Source organism: Pongo abelii, chromosome 10 (genome assembly GCF_028885655.2).
Source record: "Pongo abelii isolate AG06213 chromosome 10, NHGRI_mPonAbe1-v2.0_pri, whole genome shotgun sequence".
In the NCBI taxonomy this organism is placed as follows: Eukaryota; Metazoa; Chordata; class Mammalia; order Primates; family Hominidae; genus Pongo; species Pongo abelii.
This window is the reverse complement of record NC_071995.2, coordinates 119104702-119125113: the sequence shown is the minus strand read 5'-3', so window position 1 is coordinate 119125113 and position 20412 is coordinate 119104702. Positions and strand designations below refer to the sequence as shown.

The window sequence follows — 20412 nt, the reverse complement described above, 5'->3', positions numbered from 1 at the left end:
CTTTCGCAAAACATCAAGCTAGGGTTAGCTCTTTCCAGGAAACGTTTTCAAGTCTCAGTTGAATTACTCTTGAGCGGTTGAGGCCCCTCTTGTTAGTGTCTGTACTGCCTTTCTTTTCTTTCTTTTTTCTTTCTTTTCTTTCTTTCTTTTTTTTTTTTTTTGAGACAGAGTCTCACTCTATCGCCCAGCCTGGAGTGCAGTGGCGTGATCTCAGCTCACTGCAACCTCCGCCTCCCGGATTCAAGTGATTCTCCTGCTTCAGCCTCCCGGGTGGCTGGGACTACAGGCACGTGCTACCATGCCCGGCTACTTTTCTGTATTTTTAGTAGAGATGGGGTTTCACTGTATTAGCCACGATGGTCTCGATGTCCTGACCTCGTGATCCACCCACCTCAGCCTCCCAAAGTGCTGGGATTACAGGCATGAGCCACCGCTCATGGCCCGTCTGTGTCTTTCTTTCTATTTATCTTTCCCCTCCCTCCCTCCCTCCCTCCCTCCCTTCCTTCCTTCCTCCCTCCTTCCCTCCCTTCCTCTCTTCCTCCCCTCCCTCCCCTTCTCTCTTTCTGTCTTTCTTTTTTTTTTTTTTCCAGCTTCCAAAAGCTTTATTGGCAAATATACTCTATCAAAGAATGATCAATCCTGTTGCCTCTAAGTCAGTGGAATGAAGAGCTGTGTCCAGGGACACACCACGCCGTGCTGAAGGAGACTGCTGCTGTGTCCACCTCTTATTCATAGAGCCAGTCATGAGCAGGAGACTTGTAGTCAACCAATTCTTCAGGCTTAAACCATAGGCTGATTTCTTTTTCAGCACTTTTTACTGAATCACTGCCATACATGATGTTCCTGCCAACCTGAATGCAGAAGTCCCCACGAATGGTGCCTGGCTTAGAATCTGCTGGATTGGTCTCCCCAAGCATCACTTGGCCTGTCTTCACCACGTTCAGCCCCTCCCAGACCATGGCCACGACCGGCCCTGAGTTCATGTACTTCACCAGCCCAGGGAAGAATGGGCAGTCCTTCAGGTCAATGTAGTGCTGCTTCAGGTGTTCTTCAGAGGCCGGGAGGAACTTCATGGCCACGAGGCGGAACCCCTTCTGCTCGAAGCGCTTGATGATCTCGCCCACCAGGCCGCGCTGCACGCCGTCCGGCTTGATGGCGACGAAGGTGCGCTCGAGGTTGGCCATGGTCCGGGAAGCTGGAGGGGCCGGGTGGCGGCGCTGCGCTCCTCTCTTTCTTTTTTGAAACAAGGACTGGCTCTGTCACCCAGGCTGGAGTGTAATGGTGTGATCATGGCTCACTGCAGCCTCCAACTCCTGGGCTCAAGCAATCTTCCTTCCTCAACATCCCCAGTACCTAGGACTACAGGTTGGCACCTCTACAACTGGATAATTTTTTAATGTTTTGTAGAGATGGGCTGTTTTCCTGAACTCAAGCGATCCTCCCGCCTGGCTTCCCTAAGTGCTGAGATTATAGGTACTAGCCACCACACCCGGCCAGTAGTGACATTTTTTTAAATGTACTTTTTAAAAAATTTTTATTTATTTATTTATTTTATTTTATTTTATTTTATTTTTTTGAGACAGAGTCTCCCTCTTGTCGCCCAGGCTGGACTGCAGTGGTGCGATCTCAGCTCACTGCAACCTCCCACTCCTGGGTTCAAGTGATTCTCCTGCCTCAGCCTCCCCAGTAGCTGGGATTACAGACATGCACCACAATGCCCGGCTAATTTTTGTATTCTTAGTAGAGACGGAGTTTCACCATGTTGGCCAGGCTGGTCTAGAACTCTTGACCTCATGATCCGCCCGCCTCAGCCTCCCAAAATGCTGGGATTACAGGTATGAGCAACTGCGCCTGGCCTATTTTTGTAAAATATTAATTTGTTTTAGCAATAGATTAAGTTACATATGTGGGCCAAGCTCGATGGCTCACACCTGTAATCCCAGCACTTTGGGAGGCTGAGGCAGGCAGATTACCTGAGGTCAGGAGTTCAAGACCAGCCTGGCCAACATGGTGAGACCCCATCTCTACTAAAGATACAAAAAAATTAGCCGGGCACGGTGGCACACATCTGTAATCCCAGTTACTCAGGAGGCTGAGGCAGGAGAATCGCTTGAACCCAGCAGGCGGAGGTTGCAGTGAGCCGAGATCGTGCCATTGGACTCCAGCCTGGAGATAGAGCAAGACTCCGCCCCTAAAAAAAAAAATTCAAACTATGCAAAAGAGTACTTAGTGAAATCTCCTTTCTACTCTTGATTCCCAGCCACCCCATTCCTCCAGCCCCACCCCTAGCCAGTTAACATTGGTAGTGTACATTCTTTCAGAGTTGTTCCAATTTGTATAAGTATCTTTTTTTTTAGACACGGCCTCACTCTGTCCTCCAGTCTGGAGTATAGTGGCACACTGCATCCTCCACCTCCTGGGCTCAAGTGATCCTCCTACTTCAGTCTCCTGAGCAGCTGGGACTACAGGCACCCACCACCATGCCTGACTAACTTTTTTTGTATTTTTTTTAGAGATGGGGTTTCACCATGTTGCCCAGGTTGGTCTGGAACTCCTGGGCTCAAGCAGTCCACCCTCCTTGACCTCCCAAAGTGTTGGGATTACAGGCGTGAGCCACTGCACCCAGGCTTGTATAAGTACCTTTTTTTTGAGACAGAGTTTCACTCTTGTTGCCCAGGCTAGAGTCACTCTTGTTGCCCAGGCTAGAGTGCAATGGCTCAATCTCTGCTCAACACAACCTCCCCCTCCGGGTTCAAGTGATTCTCCTGCCTCAGCCTCCCGAGTAGCTGGGATTACAGGCGTGAGCCATCATGCCCGGCTAATTTTTGTATTTTTAGCAGAGATGGGGTTTCACCACATTGGCCAGGCTGGTCTCGACCTCCTGACCTCGTGATCTGCCTGCCTTGGCCTCCCAAAGTGCTGGGATTATAGACGGGAGCCACCGCGCCGGCCTGTATAAGTATCTTATAAACATATTGTATCCCACTTTTTCCCACAGATGATACCCACGTTACCTACATCGTTCAGTGTTATGTTTTCAGATCTTGGAAGCTGTTTCGTATCAGTACATTTGAGCTTCCTGGGATCTTTTCTGTGGCTACATAATTTTCCGTTGTAGAACTGTATGTGATTTAATTAACCAGCCCCCTATTGATGGACATTTGAGTTGTTTCCAGTCTCTTGCCCTTAAAAACAGCACTGCGGCTGGCCATGGTGGCTCACGCCTGTAATCTTAACACTTTGGGAGGCTGAGGCAGGTGGATCACGAGGTCAGGAGTTTGATACCAGCCTGGCCAACTTGGTGAAACCCCATCTCTACTAAAAATACAAAAATTACCTGGGTGTGGTGGCTCACGCCTGTAATCCCAGCTACTCGGGAGGCTGAGGCAGGAGAATTGCTTGAACCTAGGAGGCGGAGGTTGCAGTGAGCCGAGATTGTGCCATTGCACTCCAGCTCTGGGCAACAGAGCAAGAGTCCATCTCGGGGAAAACAAACAAACAAAAAAACGGGCCGGGCATGGTGGCTCATGCCTGTAATCCCCAGCACTTTGGAAGGCCGAGACGGGCAGATCACAAGGTCAGAAGATTGAGACCATCCTGGCTAACACGGTGAAACCCCGTCTCTACTAAAAATAAAAAAATAAAAAAAATTAGCTGGGAATGGTGGTGGGCGCTTGTAGTCCCAGCTACTCGGGAGGCTGAGACAGGAGAATGGCGTGAACTCGAGGGGTGGAGCTTGCAGTGAGCTGAGATCGCGCCACTGCACTCCAGCCTGGGCGACAGAGGAGACTCCGTCTCAAAAAAAAAAAAAAAAAAACCACTGCAATTAAGACCCCTGTACTGTCTTGTGTGTCAGTCCTGGGAAGATCTGTGAATGGCCTGTGAAGGAGGAGAGAGATTTGGGCTGGGGGCCAGGACATTGGGGTTTTCATCCTGATGCTACAACTAATTATGCAGCCCAGCTCACTCATCTCCTGGCATCTCCATGTCGCCAGTCTTTCATTCGTTCAAAAATAGTTACTCAAACCTACCATTCCAGATGCTGGTGAACAAGCAGCAGACAAGACAGACATAGTCCCTGTTCTCATAGCCCTGACATTTTATGGGGGAGGCAGAGACAAATAATAAACAAGTAGACAAATAAATGCAGAATATAATGGCAGAAGGTGAACCTCAACAAATACCAGGGTAAGGAGTCTGATTTGGTGGGGTACGGGGAGACTTTAGATAAAATATTCAGGACCCGCAGAGGTGGCATGTGAACAGCTATGCCAAGATCTGAGATCAGCTATGTCAAGATCCCAAAGTGCTAGGATTACAGGCATGAGCCACTGCAACTTTATTTATTGGGCATTAGCCCAATAAAGTTGATTTTTTTTTAAAAAAAATGTAACATTGCCGGGTACTCACGCCTGTAATCCCAGCACTTTGGGAGGCCGAGGGGGGCGGGTCTCCAGAGGTCAGGAGTTCGAGACCAGACTGGCCAACATGGTGAGACACTGTCTCTACTAAAAATACAAAAAATTATCCAGGTGTTGTGTCGTGTGACTGTAATCCCAGCTACCCAGTAGGCTGAGGCAGGAGAATCACTTGAACCTGGGAGGCGGAGGTTGCAGTGAGCCGAGATCACACCACTGCACTCCAGCCTGGACGACAGAGTGAGACTCCATCTCAAAATAAATAAATAAATAAAATAAAATAAAATAACATTAGGCTGGTGCCGTGGCTCACGCCTGTAATCCCAGCACTTTGGGAGGCCGAGGGGGGTGGATCACCCAAGGTTAGGAGTTCAGGACCAGCCTGGCCAACATGGCAAAACCCTGTCTCTACTAAAAATAAGAAAAATTAGCTGGGCGTGGTAGCGTGCCTGTAGTCCCAGCTACTTGGGAGGCTGAGGCAGGAGAATGGCTTGAACCTTGGAGGCGGCGGTTGCAGTGAGTCAAGATTGTGCCATTGCACTCCAGCCTGGGTGATACAGCAAGACTCCATCTCAAAAAAATTTTTTTAAAAAGATAACATTGGCTTATTGGCTTCTGGGTAGAAAATTGACAACAGAGGTCCAGTTTGGAGGTTCATGCAGTAATCCCAGGCAAGAGAGGGCAGTGCGTGGCTGCACCTAGAGAGATAATTGCAGAGGTGAAAATGAGGGGGTAGGGGTGGGAATTGGGTTACACTTTGCTGATGGACAGGCCGAACTGGGTATGGAAAGCGAGGACAGGGAGGAACAGAGGATGACTTCCAGGTGGACACCCGGGCAACATGTGGGGTCCTTAGGTGATAGAGAGGAGGATGAAGGTGAAAATCCAGCCCCCTTCACCTGAGAAAAGTTTGGAGAATCTCTTGAGATCCTTTTTGAACTTATAATTCTTTATTTTCTTTAACTTTTTCTTTTTTTTTTTTTGAGATGGGAGTCTCACTCTGTTGCCCAGGCTGGAGTGCAGTGGCCCAATCTCGGCTTACTGCAACCTGTGTTTCCTGAGTTCAAGTGATTCTACCTGCCTCAGCCTTCCAACTAGCTGGAATTACAGGTGCGTGCCACCACACCCAGTTAATTTTTGTGTTTTTAGTAGGGATGGGGTTTCACCATGTTGGCCAGGCTGGTCTCGAACTCCTGACCTCAAGTGATCTGCCCACCTCGGCTTCCCTCAGTACTGGGATTATAGGCATGAACCACCATTCCAGGCAGTCATGCCATACGGAGAAGAATTCTCAATATCCCCATCTCACAGATGAGAAAACTGAGGCTAAGAGAGACTCTCCCAGGATCACCAACTGGGAACTGAGGAAAACTGGAATTCTAGCTCAAATCTTCTTTTTGTTTTTCTTGAGATGAAGTCTTGCTGTGTCATCCAGGCTGGAGTGTGCAGTGGCACGATCTCGGTTCACTGCAACATCCGCCTCCCAGGCTCAAGTGATCCTCCCATGTCAGCCTCCCAAGTAGCTGGGACTACGGGGCCCGCACCACCACACTGGCTAATTTTTGTATTTTTAGTAGAGATGGCATTTTGCCATGTTGGCCAGGCTGGTGTTGAACTCCTGACTTCAGGTGATCCACCCTCCTCAGCCCTCAGACTCCGAAAATGCTGGGATTATGGGCGTGAGCCACTGTGCCCGTCCCTACATAGTTTTAAGTGGACTCACTTTAAAATAAACAAACAAACAAAAAAACCTTATCTTTATCCTAAACAATAATATTGGAGCCAGGCCAGGCGCGGTGGCTCACGCCTGTAACCCCAGCACATTGGGAGGCCGAGGCAGGTGGATCATGAGGTCAAGAAATCGAGACCATCCTGGCCAACATGGTGAAACCCCATCTCTACTAAAAATACAAAAGCTAGCCGGGCGTGGTGGTATGTGCCTGTAGTCCCAGCTACTCGGGAGGCTGAGGCAGGAGAATCACTTGAACCTGGGAGGCGGAGGTTGCAGTAAGCCAAGATTGTGCCACCGCACTCCAGCCTGGCGACAAAGCGAGACTCCGTCTCAAAAATTAAAAATAAATAAATAAATAAATAATATTATTGGAGCCATCACAGGTTTTATGTGCTAATTAGATAATTCTCTAACACATAAATATGTAACTATTAAAATAAGGAATCTGGCCGGGCACGGTGGCTCACGCCTGTAATCCCAGCACTTTGGAAGGCCAAGGCGGGCGGATCACGAGGTCAGGAGATTGAGACCGTCCTGGCTAACACGGTGAAACCCCGTCTCTACTAAAAATACAAAAAATCAGCCAGGCGTGGTGGCAGGTGCCTGTAGTCCCAGCTACTCGGGAGGCTGAGACAGGAGAATGGCGTGAACCCAGGGGATGGAGCTTGTGGTGAGCCGAGATCGTGCCACTGCATTCTACCCTGGGCGACAGAGCGAGACTCTGTCTCAGAAAGAAGAAAAAAAAAAAAAAAAAAAAAGCTGATCTGGGCATGGTGGCTCATGTCTGTAATCCCAGCACTTTGGGAGGTCGAGGTGGGAGGGTTCCTTGAGCCCAGGAGTTTGAGACCAGTTGGGCAACAAAGTGAGACGTCTCTGTCTCTGCAAAAAAAAATACAAATAAAATAATAAAATAAATCTTTGTACTAGCTACAACCTCTCATTCCACCAGTGGCAGTTAGTCACGCTATATTTGGGAGAATTATGCCTGGGACCGCCCTACAGTGTTGCGTGTCAACTCAGTACTCATTAAATATACATGATATATTTATCTAGATACAGCTGTTATAGACCACACTTTGTCAACACATAGTAAACGGACTAACGCGACACTTAACCTCACACTTCCACTCCTTAAGAACTGATCTGCAGGAAATCATTAAGAAAGTGCTCCGAGATTTAACTACAAGGATGTTCTCCTAGCATTGCTGATTATAGTGAAAATTTGTAACTAACTAAATTTTATCAGGAGATTGGCTAAGTAAATCCTGGTACAATTATACAATGCGATGCTGTTTTACCCAAGGAATTGATGTTTCAGAAGAATGTTAAATGCCATGAAAAGATGCTCACACTGGACTGGCCACAGTGGCTTATGCTTGTAATTCCACCTCTTTGGGAGGCCAAGACTGGAGGACTGGTTGAACCCAGGAGTTGAAGAACAGGCTGGACAACATAGGGAGACCCCCAGCTCTACAAAAAATTTAAAAAAATAACTAGATGTGGTGGTGCACACCTGTAGTCCCAGCTACTCAGGAGGCTGAGGTGGGAGGGTCACTTGAGCCTGGGAGGTCGAGGCTGCAGTAAGCCGTGTTTGCACCACTGTACTCCAGCCTGGGTGACAGAGGGAGACCCTGTCCCAAAAAAAAAAAAAAAAAAAAACCCAAACAAAAAACAAAGTAGTGATAAATGGGTAAATGAGAAAACCAAGTTTCAAAACTGTGCAAAAATATTCAAATATATATTTAATGTTTTATATCTAAAAACATATGTGTATGTTCTTTGTGTGTAAAAGAACACTCTGGAAAATCTACAACTGGTCATTCTTTTAGTTTTGGATTATGGATAATTTTAATTTTCATCTTAGTTTATTCATTTTAAAATAAGTTTTTTACTTTAAAAGATATCTGTAGGTCTGAATCTGAAAGGAAATCCAATAAAAAATAAAATAAAAATAAAGAAGAAGTCTTACTATGTTGCCCAGGCTGGTCTCGAACTCCTGAGCTCAAGTGATCCTCCTGCCTCAGCCTCCCAAGTGCTAGGATTACAGGTGTGAGCCACTGTGCTTGGCCATTTATTCGAGTTTTTGAGACGTTTTCCCGCAATGACCAACTATTGCTTTTGTAAAGAAAATGTCCATATCTATATTATAAGCTGTGGAACTGACTCTTCTAGATCTGCTTTTATTCTCTCTCTTTCTTTTTTTTGAGACAGAGTCTCACTCTGTTGCCCAAGCTGTAGTGCAGTGGCACGATCTTGGCCCACTGCAAGCCTCCCAGTTTCAAACGATCCTCCTGCCTCAGCTCCCCTAGTAGCTGGGATGACAGGCACGTGCCATCATGCCCAGGTAATTTTTTTTTTTTTGAGACAGAGTTTCACTCTTGTTGCCCAGGCTGGAGTGCAATGGCGCAATCTCGGCTCACAGCAACCTCCGCCTCCCAGGTTCAAGCCATTTTCCTGCCTCAGCCTCCCGAGTAGCTGGGATTACAGGCATGCGCCACCACGCCCGGCTAATTTTGTATTTTTAGTAGAGATGGGGTTTCTCCATGTTGGTCAGGCTGGTCTCGAACTCCGGACCTCAGGTGATCCACCTGCCTCAGCCTCCCAAAGTGCTGGGATTAAAGCATGAGCCACTGCGCCTGGCCAGTAATTTTTGTATTTTTAGTAGAGACGGGGTTTCGCCATGTTGCTCAGGCTGGTCTTGAACTCCTGACCTCAGGTGATCCACCCACCTTGGCCTCCCAAAGTGCTGGAATTACAGGTGTGAGCCAGCAGGCCTGGCTGCTTTTTTTCTCTTAACCTTTTTCTTCCCAACTTCAGTTAATGCAGTGCTAAGGCTAATTCATTAAGTGTGTGGTTAATAAATGTTATTCACCCAACAAATCTCTATTGAGCACCTGTTGTATGCCAGCACTGGGATAGAACAATGAGCAAATGGTCTCCACCTTTCTGAAGCCTAGAGTCTAGTAGGATACAAACACAAATAACAAGTTAATAGGAATGATGATGATTATTATTTTTGAGACAGAGTCTTGCTGTGTTGCCAGGCTGGAGTGCAGTGGCGCAATCTCAGCGGCTCACTGCAAGCTCCGCCTCCCAGGTTCACACCATTCTTCTGCCTCAGCCTCCCGAGTAGCTGGGACTACAGGCATGCGCCACCACGCCCAGCTAATTTTTGTATTTTTAGTAGAGACGGGGTTTCACCATTTTGGCCAGGATGGTCTCTAACTCTTGACCTCATGATCTGCCCACCTCAGCCTCCCAAAGTGCTGGGATTACAGGCATGAGCCACCGTGCCTGGCCGGAATTATTTAATTATAATCATGATAAGTGCTTCTAGAATGCTAAAAAAAAGATCTTATTTATTTTCATTTTTATTATTTTTATTTTTATTTTTTGAGAGGGAGTCTTGTTCTGTTGCCCAGGCTGGAGTGCAATGGTGCGATCTCAGCTCACTGCAACCTCCACCTCCTGGGTTTGAGTGATTCTCCTTCCTCAGCCTCCTGAGTAGCTGGGATTACAGGTGTGCGCCACCACACCTGGCTAATTTTTGTATTTTTAGTAGAGACGGGGCGGGGGGTGGTTTTTCACCATATTAGCCAGGCTGGTCTTGATCTCCTGACCTCGTGTGATTCATCTGCCTTGGTCTCCCAAAGTGCTGATTACAGGTGTGAGCCACCACGCCTGGCCCCAAAAAAGATTTTAATAACAGGGCTGACATAGTTCAGCAGGTCAGGGAACAGTTTTCTGAGGAAATGATTTTTAGGTTAAAACCCCCAAAATAGGCCAGGTGTAGTGGCTGACGCCTGTAATCCCAGCACTTTGGGAGGCCGAGGTGGGCGGATCACGAGGTCAGGCATTGGAGACCAGCCTGGCCAACATGGTGAAACCCCGTCTCTATCAAAAAAAATACAAAAATTAGCCGAGTGTAGTGGCATGCGCCTGTAATCCCAGCTACTCGGGAGGCTGAGGCAGGAGAATTGCTTGAACCCTGGAGGTGGAGGTTGCAGTGGGCCGAGATCGTGCCATTGCACTCCAGCCTGGGTGACAGAGCGAGACTCCATTTCAAAAAAAAAAAAAAAAAAAAAAAAACCCAAAATAGTGATGACAGCTGACATTTAAAACTGTACTGTTCAACGCAGTAGCCGCTAGCCACATGTGACTACTGAGTACTTAAAATGTGGCTAGCTGGCCCGGATGCAGTGACTCATGCCTGTAATCCCAACACTTTGGGAGGTAGAGGTGGGCGGATGGCTTGAGCCCAGGAGTTCAACACCAGCCTGGGCAACATGGCAAAATCTCATCTCTACTAAAAATAAAAAATATTAGCCAGGTGTGGTGACATGTGCCTGTAGTTCCAGTTACCCGGGAGACAGAGATGGGAGGATCACTTGAGCCTGGGAGATTGAGGCTGCAGTGAACCTCGATCTCACCACTCTACTCTGGCATGGACAACAGAGTGAGACCCTGTCTCAAAAGAAAAGAAAACAAATGTGGCTATTTGGATTGAGATGTGCTGTAAGTGTAAAATACACATTGGATTTTGAAGACTTCATACAAAAAAGAGTAAGATATCTCACTGATATTTTGTTATATTGATTACAAGTTGAAATGATAACATTTAGGATTTTTTTTTTTTTTGAGACAGAATCTTGCTCTGTCGCCAGGCTAGAGTGCAGTGGTGCGATATCAGCTCACTGCAACCTCTGACTCCCTGGTTCAAGTGATTCTCCTGCCTCAGCCTCCCGAGTAGCTGGGATTACAGGCACATGCCACCAGCTAATTTTTGTATTTTTAGTAGAGATGGGGTTTCACCATGTTGGCCAGGATGGTCTTGATCTCCTGACCTTGTGATCCTCCCGCCTTGGCCTCCCAAAGTGCTGGGATTACAGGTGTGAGCCACCGTGCCCAGCCAACATTGAGGATATATTGAATTAAATAAAATATATTATTAACATTAATTTTATCTATTTTATTTATTTATTTATTTATTTTGAGATGGAGTCTCATTCTGTCCCCCAGGCTGGAGTGCAGTGGTGCGATCTTGGCTCACTGCAAACTCCACCTCCCAGGTTCAAGCGATTCTCCTGCCTCAGCCTCTGGAGTAGCTGAGATTATAGGTGCCCACCACCATGCCCAGCTAATTTTTGTGTTTTTAGTAGACCAGGCTGTTAGCCAGGCTGGTCTTGAACTCCTGACCTCAGGTTATTTGCTCACCTTGGCCTCCTAAAGTGCTGGGATTACAGGCATGAGCCGCCGTGCCCGGCAATATTTTTTTTATTTTTTATTTTTTGAGATGGAGTTCTGCTCTTGTAAGCCAGGCTGGAGTGCAGTGGCACGATCTTGGCCCACTGCAACTTCCACCTCCTGGGTTCAAGCGATTCTCCTGACTCAGCCTCCCAAGTAGCTGGGATTACAGGCATGTGCCACCACACCTAGCTAATTTTGTATATTTAGTAGAGATGGGGTTTCACCATGTTGGTCAGGCTGGTCTCGAACTCCTGACCTGAGGTAATCCACCCATCTTGGCCTCCCAAAGTGCTGGGATTACAGGCATGAGCCACCGTGCCTGGCCTGTTTCTTTTATTTTTTTTAAAGATTTTTTTTAGAGAGGAGGTCTTGCTAGTTTCCCAGTTTGGACTCAAACTCCTAAACTCAAGCAATCCTCCTGCCTCAGTATCCCATGTAGGGGGACTACAGGCATATGCCATTGCACTTGGCTAAAAAAGTTTTGATTGGGCCGGGCGTGGTGGCTCACACCTGCAATCCCAGCACTTTGGGAGGTGAGGCAGGTGGGATCACCTGAGGTCAGGAGTTCAAGACCAGCCTGGCCAACATGGTGAAACCCCATCTCTACTTAAAAAAATACAAAAATTAGCCAGGTGTGATAGCGGGTGCCTGTAATCCTAGCTACTCAGGAGGCTGAGGCAGGAGAATCACTTGAACCTGGGAGGCGGAGGTTGCAGTGAGCTGAGATCATGCCACTGCACTCCAGCCTGGGCGACAGAGTGAGACTCTGTCTCAAAAAAAGGAAAGAAAAAAAAGAAAAGTTTTGATTGCATATCCGGCTTGCATTCTGTTTCTTTTCTCTCTCTCTCTTTCCTTCCTTCCTTCCTTCTTTCTTTTTTTTTTTTGACAGAGTCTCGACGGTGTTTCGCCATGTCGGCCAGGCTGGTCTCGAACTCCTGACCTGGAGTGATCCGCCCGCCTTGGCCTTCCAAAGTGCTGGGATTACAGGTATGAGCCTGGTCGAGTTCTGTTTCTACTGCTGAGTTAAGAGTGCTATTTTGTGGTGACAAGGACCATTCTAAGTACTAGGTGTGTAGTTTCTTATTTAGTCCTATGAGGACTCTGAGAGGTAGCTACTATTAACCTTTCTATAGGGGAAGAAACTGAGGCACAGAGTAAATTGCCCAAGATGAACCACTAGCAAGAAGTCAGCAGGGTTGTCCATCTTCTCTGTCAATGTCGTTTAATCTTTAGGAAGAATGAAAAAACCTGATTGATTTTATCAAATGCAAGGGACTGAATGTTCATATCCTTGAAAATTCATATGTTGAAATCTAATCTCAATTCAATAGTGTTAGGAGGTGAGGCCTCAAGAGGTGATTAGGTCATGAGGGCAGGGCCCTCATGAAAGAGATTAGTTAGTGCCTTTATTAAAGGGACCCTCTTTGTGCCATGTGAGGGTACAAAACGTCAACAGTCTGCAGCCCAGAAGAGGGCCCTCACCAGAACCTGACTGTGCTGGCACCCTGATCTTGAACTTTCAGCCTCCAAAATTGTGAAAAAGTAATTTCTGTTGTTTATAAGTCACTCGGTCTACAGGATTTTGTTGTAGCAGCCTGAACTAGACACCAAGTTTAACTGCTGTGGGGTGAGAGTCCGAGGGAAGAAGGAAGCCAGGGAGGAAATGGGGGTTTAGGAATGATTTACATGAGGAAATCCCTGGCAGGGACCTGAGTGTTCGAGTTCACCAGCACTCATCTCTGAAGCTTCAGTTCTCTTTAGAACTCCACATACCAATGAGAAACTTGCCCATTCAATGGGTGCCTTGCATTTCCAGACCACACAGCTTTGAAAAAGAAAGGTTTTAGACCTTTGGAGAAGTGGACAGGCGTATGCCCTGGGGTTGGTCTAAGTCATTAGCAGTTTCACTTAGCCGTTTCATAACCAGGCCTTGGCATAAGCCTCCCCAGGTTCAAATCTCAGTTTCCTTACTTATTAGCTGTATGACCTGGAGTAACTCAACCTCTGACTCTCAACTCTTCCAGCTGTAAAAGGGGCTAACAGTGCTCATCTCCTAGGCTTGTGGTCAGTATTAAATGTCTTGTCTACAGATCTTTGCACATGCTGTTCCACACAGCTGGGAGTGGGGCGAGGCTACTCATCCTTCATGCTAGCCGCTTTGCTCTTTTGCGTGCACCTTTAGATTCAAGAAGGTAAACATCATGTTAGTCTTATTCATCATCCCAGCCTACTCAACAAAGCAAGACTGTGTCTTAAAAACACAAAAACAAGCTGGGCGTGGTGGCTCACGCCTGTAATCCCAGCAATTTGGGAGGCTGAGGGGGAGCAGATCACCTGAAGTCAGGAGTTCAAGACCAGCCTGGCCAACATGGTGAAACCCCGTCTCTACTAAAAATACAAAAATTAGCCAGGCATGGTGGTACACACCTGTAATCCCACCAGGAGGCAGGAGATCACCTGAGATCAGGAGTTCAAGACCAGCCTGGCCAACATGGTGAAACCCCATCTCTACTAAAAATACAAAAATTAGCCAGGCATGGTGGTATGCGCCTGTAATCCCAGCAGGAGGCAGGAGAATCACTTGAACTTGGGAGGCGGAGGTTGCAGTGAGCTGAGATTGCACCACTGCACTCCAGCCTGGGCGACAGAGTGAGACTCCATCTCAAACAAAAACAAAAACACACAAAAACTAAGACAAAATAGAGGTATGTGCAAGATGTTGGAAAAGCATGCAATAGAGTGTTTGAGGAACAGTCTTGGGTCTTGAATTTATTATAGGAGAATGTGGCAGCCACAGAAGCTGCTTGGATCTGCCTTTACAAAATGACTGAACATGGTGGGAGCATTGGAACCCGGATACTTCTGCCCAAGGGGACTTCTCATTTTTTTTGTCCTGGAATTCCCTGATGGGTTGACCTGTCTGTCAGATCTGAGTCTCCTTGCCCAACCCTGATTATTCCCCCTTCTCTGTCACAGGCATTACCCCTAGCTTTATCTCAGCATCTCATCTGCTTTCTGGAGGACCTGACCTGACCCAGAAGGCCTGGATTCTTGAGGGACAAGGGGAACTTGAAGCTGTACTTGCAGAGCAGTTTTATATAAAATCCACAAACTGCCATCACCCATCCCAACGGGTAGGGAAGTACCTTTAGGAGGATTAATTTAGAGAACAGCTATATAGTGTCTGTCTATTCAGACACTCAATAAATGGTAGCTGTTATTATTACCCAATTTCCGAATGTGTGGGAGCACTGGGTGTGACTTTCCTGTAGTTTTCCCTTTAATGTCTAATCTGGGGTCCCCTCTGCCCCATGCAGTTTTGGAAAAGTGACTAGGGAGGGTGGATGTGTGGAAGTAATATTAAGAGAGATGGAACCACACAGATATTGGGTTTGGGCCAGAAAGGGTGAACTACGAGCTGCACTGCCATTGATCCAGAGGACAACCCCAGGAAAGGTCAGCTACGGGCTCCGGGCCTTGCCTGATACTGATTTATGGTCCTCCTGGGTGGTGACCTACAGGTGACAGACGGACAGGTGGGCAAAACTGACTGTCCAGTGGACAGGCATGTGATGACCGAGTGGCTGACGAATGCACAGACACATGGCTGTGGACGGATTTGTCATCCGCAGGGTCAGGCAAGTGACTTTGAGAGGGACAGAAAGATGGATGGGAGTGGCTGGAGGCCTGGGAGCCGCCCACCTGCCCGCTTAGCCGCGAGGGGGCGCCACCGGCCCGCCCAGCGACGCCCACTGCCCGGGCTCTTGGTGGGGGCGGGATCAGCGTGCGCAGGGGGCGGGGCCAGCAAGTTAGCGGGGGTGTCCGGGGGCGGGGCGCGCGTGCACAAGGGGGCGGCCGGGGGCGGGGCGCGCGGCGGGCGCGGGCGCGCGCGGCGGCGGCGCGTTCCGTTCCGGGCCGAGGCTCGCGGCGGAAAAGTTGCGGTGCATAGAGGAGCGGCCCCGGGACGGGCAGCTAGCGCGACCCTGAGCCGGCGCCCGTGGTCCGGCCATGGACGACCTCGGTGAGTGAGCGGGAGGCCGAGGGAGGAGGAGGCGAGAGGCGCGCAGCTTGGGGCCAGGCGGGCGCCAGCGAGCGGCTGGGGCCGCGGGATCCCACCCTCGGCGGCCCCGGCCTCAGCTCTCGTCCCTGCCGGCCGGGGCTCCGCGGGGCCGGGATCCCTAACCGGGCCTTAGTCCCGGGCCAGGCCGGCCCCGGCACCGACCGCACAGCAGCGACTCCCCGTCTGGGACGGCTTCACCTCTGGACACCCGACCTCGAGGACCCATCCACGTCTCCCAGAAGGGCCCCAGGGACCAGTCCGCCCCTCAGGGACCCACCCCGTCCGCTGCAGGGACGAGACTTCCTGCGGCAGACCACCTCGTCAGCTACGGGACCCTCACCTCGCAGACCTTTCCCCACCCCCACCTCACAGATCGACCGCCCAACTCGGGGAGCAGCTGCCCGATCTCTTGGGCTGCTCCCTCATTTCCTCGACCTGCTCCCCGTCCCTCCAGGGCTGCCCCCTACTTCACAGACTGGCACCCCCCTTCAGGGATAACCCCTCGGAGCCCACCCCTTTCATTTCACAAGTCAGATGCAAAAGCTAGAGATGAGCGTGTGATGACCACACCCCCATTTCAAAGATAAGTTTCCCAGTCTGCCTGCTCTCCTGACCCCCCACTTCAAATCTGCTCACCCCGTTTCAAGGACCCATCACTCGTTTTCTCTCACTGACCTCCGCACTCTGTGGACCAGCCCCTCAATTCACAGACCAGTCCGTCTTCCATGTTATCTAAGTCTAGAACGGTAATTTGGGAGTCCTGATTCTCTCCCCACCCCCAGATTCTGGTGAAATGCCAGGGGAATGAGGTGGGAGGTGGGCCCCAAGCTATGACCATCCCTGAACGTGTCCTGGCTAGCAGGGTCCCCTCCACCCTCTCGGCGGGTCAGGCCCTGCTGGAAGCCACGCAGGTAAAAGAGGACAGGATGCCCAGAACAGAGTTTTACTGTTTTCCTGTTATTGGAGCCCCAAGGCTACTCTTTTCAGTCCAGTCTTGATCTGGTGTTAGGGGAAAGAAAGTATCTCCTGGAAGCCGACTCTAAACCCAAGGGGGTTGGTGCCAGGGTTCTAGGAATGCCTTGGGTGGCGTGAATGCAGGAGTGGGAGGATTCGCTGTTTCTCCCTTCCCTTCATGCCTGTAGCTGGAGGGCCCTGAGCTTGGGAGGTGAGGAGGGGGGCAGCGTTTCTTCTCTGTAGGAGCCTTGTCTTTCCTCTCTGGACTGTGGGTGACTTGTGTGACCACTGATGCTTCCTCTGTCCCAGGCTCTGAGGAGTAGATTCAGCAGACAGGACTGATGGACCTCTACCAAGCAGCGCCGGGCACTAAGTTAAGACTGGCTATTTGTAGGCGCTGGACTTGACTGCTTCCCTCCAGCTTCCTTTTGGGATCAGGGTGCCCCTGAGATCCTGGAGCTGGGGTTGGTGTAGGGTCCTGCCTGTTTTGCAGAGTGAGATGGCTGCCAAGCGTGGTTCTGCCTTTGGGTCAGGCTTGGCACCCATTTTTCCAGTGTGCTCAAGGTTGGCATGGCTTCCAGGCAGGTATTTTTTTTTTTTTTTTCACATAAAAATAGCTCAGCTGGAAGGAGGCTGGGGGATGTTCTTTGAACCAGGATCTAAGAGTCTCAGTGCTTTCCCAGTGGGAACTAGGAGCAAAGTTACAGTTTCTAAAATGCTGGTGCAGTTCTGTTGCTTCTCGGCAGTCCCTGTGCTGTTTCAAGGACTGAGAAAGTCTTTGTAGAGCTCGCCATCGAAATCCGGAATTCCTGTCTTCTGACAGTCTTCCATTTAGGGCCGGGAAACTGAGTTCTGAAAGCAAAGAGTACTGTATATGGGAGAGGGGATTGTAGGGATTTAAATTGCTGTTTGTGGAGTACTTCCCTATACCTCGATTTGTGATATCCGTACAACAACCCTTTTATCAGATTCCACCTTAAAGCCAATGCTGTCATGACCACCTGCCTTTTTACAGATTGAGAAAGCTGAGACTAAGAGAGGCTGATTCTCTTGCCCAAGGCTGCACAGCCGTGAAATGACAAAACCGTAACTGGAAGCCCAATTCCTAGCTCCGAGATCTGTGGCTCTTGTATACCGAGAAGACTTTTCTTCCTGGGGAGGAGGCAAGGGCACTTGAAGGAGGGGTTGCCACTGGGTGATGGCGATCACCTGTGACTTCTGCTGCTTTCTACCATAGACTCCCAGTTGCTTACATCCGGGCTGCCCGACTTCCTTGGCCTGAGCTCCCAAGGGGCAAGCCACGCCTGACTGACCGGAGCCCGGGGTGGGAGGAATGGGGTATGCAGGAGGGGAGAGGAATTTGCCTCTGCACTGGGGCCCCGTCAGCTGTCTGGATGGTGGCTCAGCACACTGCCCGTCAGCTGTTTTCCTTAGTTAGGGTGGACACAAAGCCCAGACCTCTTGTTTTTATTTTTCTCCTGAGCGTGCTCTCAGCCGTGTGCCTCCTGGTCCCTAACACAGGGGAGAGTTTATGGTGTGTCCAGTAGCAAGGCCAGAGGGTGCATCACCTCCTCTGTGACTTTGTTTTTTGGTCTAATAAAAAATGGGGAACTCTTCTCCTTCCCGTAGTTGCCAATGACAGACTCGCCATGTGCTGCTTAATAAGTTACAAATTTATAGCTCTCTGAGCAGAAAAATATCAACACAGCGTGTTCTGCCCTTCCCTGTGTGTTCTCTCCACTTTGTTCTTTGGGGTGGCTGCCTGGTGGCTTTTCTTATTACTGTTTAGATGCTGGTTTGGCCCAGAGTTCACTCTGTTCAAGTTCTGGCCGGAGTTTCCTGGACAGAGTTCCCACAACACTGAGATGCACTCTGACTGTGTTTTCTAAGCTGATTGCTTGCTCTCCCTCTGTTCATGTTCTCAGTGTACTTGGTGGGGGCTTTGACCACAACTGAGGTCTAATCATGATCATGTGCGCTTCATGGAAGACAGGCGCTGTACTCAGCACTTTACGAGCTGTATCACAACCTTTCAGAAAGGGAGGTGTTTTCCCTCCACTTTATAGATGTGGAAACCTGAGCTCAGGGAAGTTTAGTGGTAGTGCTGGGATTTGAACCCAGGCTCATCCAATTCCAGATCCGGTTATCTTAATCATCATAAGATGGTAGGTGCTGGTGAATAACCAGGGGGATGAGCCTTGGGGCCTGCTGAGTAATTGATAGTTACCTTTAACAATCTCTGCCCTAGGGGCCCTTCCCAGGAAATGGCAAAGGGTGTGTGCAGTGCAAGACTCGGTAGCTTTGCCTTCCCATCCTCTAGCAGGGGGAACAGCCAGCTGTTGGCAGTGCCCAGTTGCTGCTGGAATCTGGACATGTCTTCTTTCAGCTTCTCAGCAGTCTTGACCCTTTGGAAAACAGTGCCTCATTGTCCTTGGGGGTAGTGCTAGGGGGGCAGAGGAGTTGCCTGGGGCATTGGGAGCTATGGAGCCTCCCTGTTTCCATGGAAAGTCTGGACTTTGGGCTTTCCTGTCTGTGGTCCCTCTGTGTGTTAGGGCAGAGTCAGGGCACCCAGCTGCTGGGCCTGTGGCAGAGGCGGCATTTACCCATGCAGCGATGGTGCCCTCCTGGTGGGCTCTGCATCAGTGCCAGACCTTCTCCTGGGCTTTGTGCTAGTAAGGGGCAGAGCTGGGATTCAAACCCTGGTGTGTTTGATTCTTCAGCGGGTACCCTTTCTGATATGTGAAGCCGTCTGCTGCCTGGGCAGACATAGCTTGATGGAGAAAGGCTCAGCCTACTGGAACCCAAAGCCCTGTCACTATGGATTCAAGGTCTTTTGAGGGAATATCTCAGTATTCCTTTTTTCCAGCTTCCCTAGTGATGGTCATGCATTGAAGAGACTGGGTGTACCCTTGGCTGGCGAGGCTGATGGAAGGTCAGAGTTATTGGTGGGCCACTGAGCAGCCCTCCTCTCCTATTTAGTCATCGTGCATGGAGTATCTGACTCTGAAGCTTCTCTTGGGTCTTTACCTCGCTCCAGAGATGTTGAATAAACTTCCAGCCTCATTGCAGCCTTTCCTGGGGTCGTCCTAGTCTCAGTGCCTTCATTAATAATAACAAAATCTGCCGGGCATGGTGGCTTACACCTGTAATCCCAGCACTTTGGGAGGCCGAAGTGGGTGCATCATTTGAGGTCAGGAGTTCAAGACCAGCCTGGCCAATGTGGTGAAACCCAGTCTCTACTAAAAATACAAAAATTAGCTGGGCGTGGTGGAGCGTGCCTGTAGTCTGAGCTACTCTACTCAGGAGGCTGAGGCAGGAGAATTGCTTGAACCCGGGAGGCAGAGATTGCAGTAAGCTGAGATCGCATCACTGCACTCTGGCCTTGGGGGTACTTTTCTTTTTTACAGTGTTTACAGAACTTTTTCTCATAATACTTATTGAGCACTTATTATGTGCAGGCACTGTGTTGGGCACCTTACATGCATTGTTTGTTTGAATCAAGCTGGCCATATGAGGCAGGTTTTATTAGTCATATTACCACTACCCATTTTATAAGTGAGGAAACTGAGACACAGAGAGGTGAGCTCACTTGCCCAAGTTCTACAACTAGTGAATGGCAGTGCTAGGATTTGAATCCAGGTGGTCTGGCTGCTGAGCGGTACTTGCAGCCAACTGTTTTGTACACTTTTTTTTTTTTTTGAGACAGGGTCTGCAGCCTCCGCCTCCCAGGCCCAAGTGTTCCTCTTCCCTCAGCCTCCCGAGTAGCTGGGACTACAGGCGCATGCTGCAATGCCCCGCTAATTTTTAAAATTTTTTGTGGAGACAGGGTTTCACCATATTGCCCAGGCTGTTCTTGAACACCTGGCCTCAAGCAATGTGCCCGCATCAACCTCTCAAAATGCTGGGATTACAGGCGTGAGCCATTGTGCCTGGTGCATTCTTTACACTTCTGTTCATAATACTGCATCTGATATGGGTTGCCCATTGGTTTGACTGTTCTC

At 49.3% G+C, this 20412-nt stretch overlaps 1 protein-coding gene and 1 pseudogene across 4 annotated transcripts in view; one reads left to right on the top strand and one right to left on the bottom strand.

Moving 5' to 3' along the window:
• On the bottom strand, nucleotides 573-1224 carry LOC100533969 (non-metastatic cells 2, protein (NM23B) expressed in pseudogene; annotated as a pseudogene).
• The window catches only part of PXN (paxillin), a 59712-nt gene continuing 51592 nt past the window's right edge, over nucleotides 12293-20412 (top strand). For 2 of the 4 annotated variants that reach the window (XM_024256235.2, XM_054526459.1), the window contains exon 1: nucleotides 15251-15418. In XM_024256235.2, the coding sequence (XP_024112003.2) occupies nucleotides 15406-15418 (13 nt within the window). In that variant the 5' untranslated portion in view covers nucleotides 15251-15405. Of the gene's footprint in view, nucleotides 12385-15244; nucleotides 15419-20412 lie in introns of those variants that run through there. The other 2 variants (XM_054526457.2, XM_055078514.2) reach the window with 2 other exon arrangements.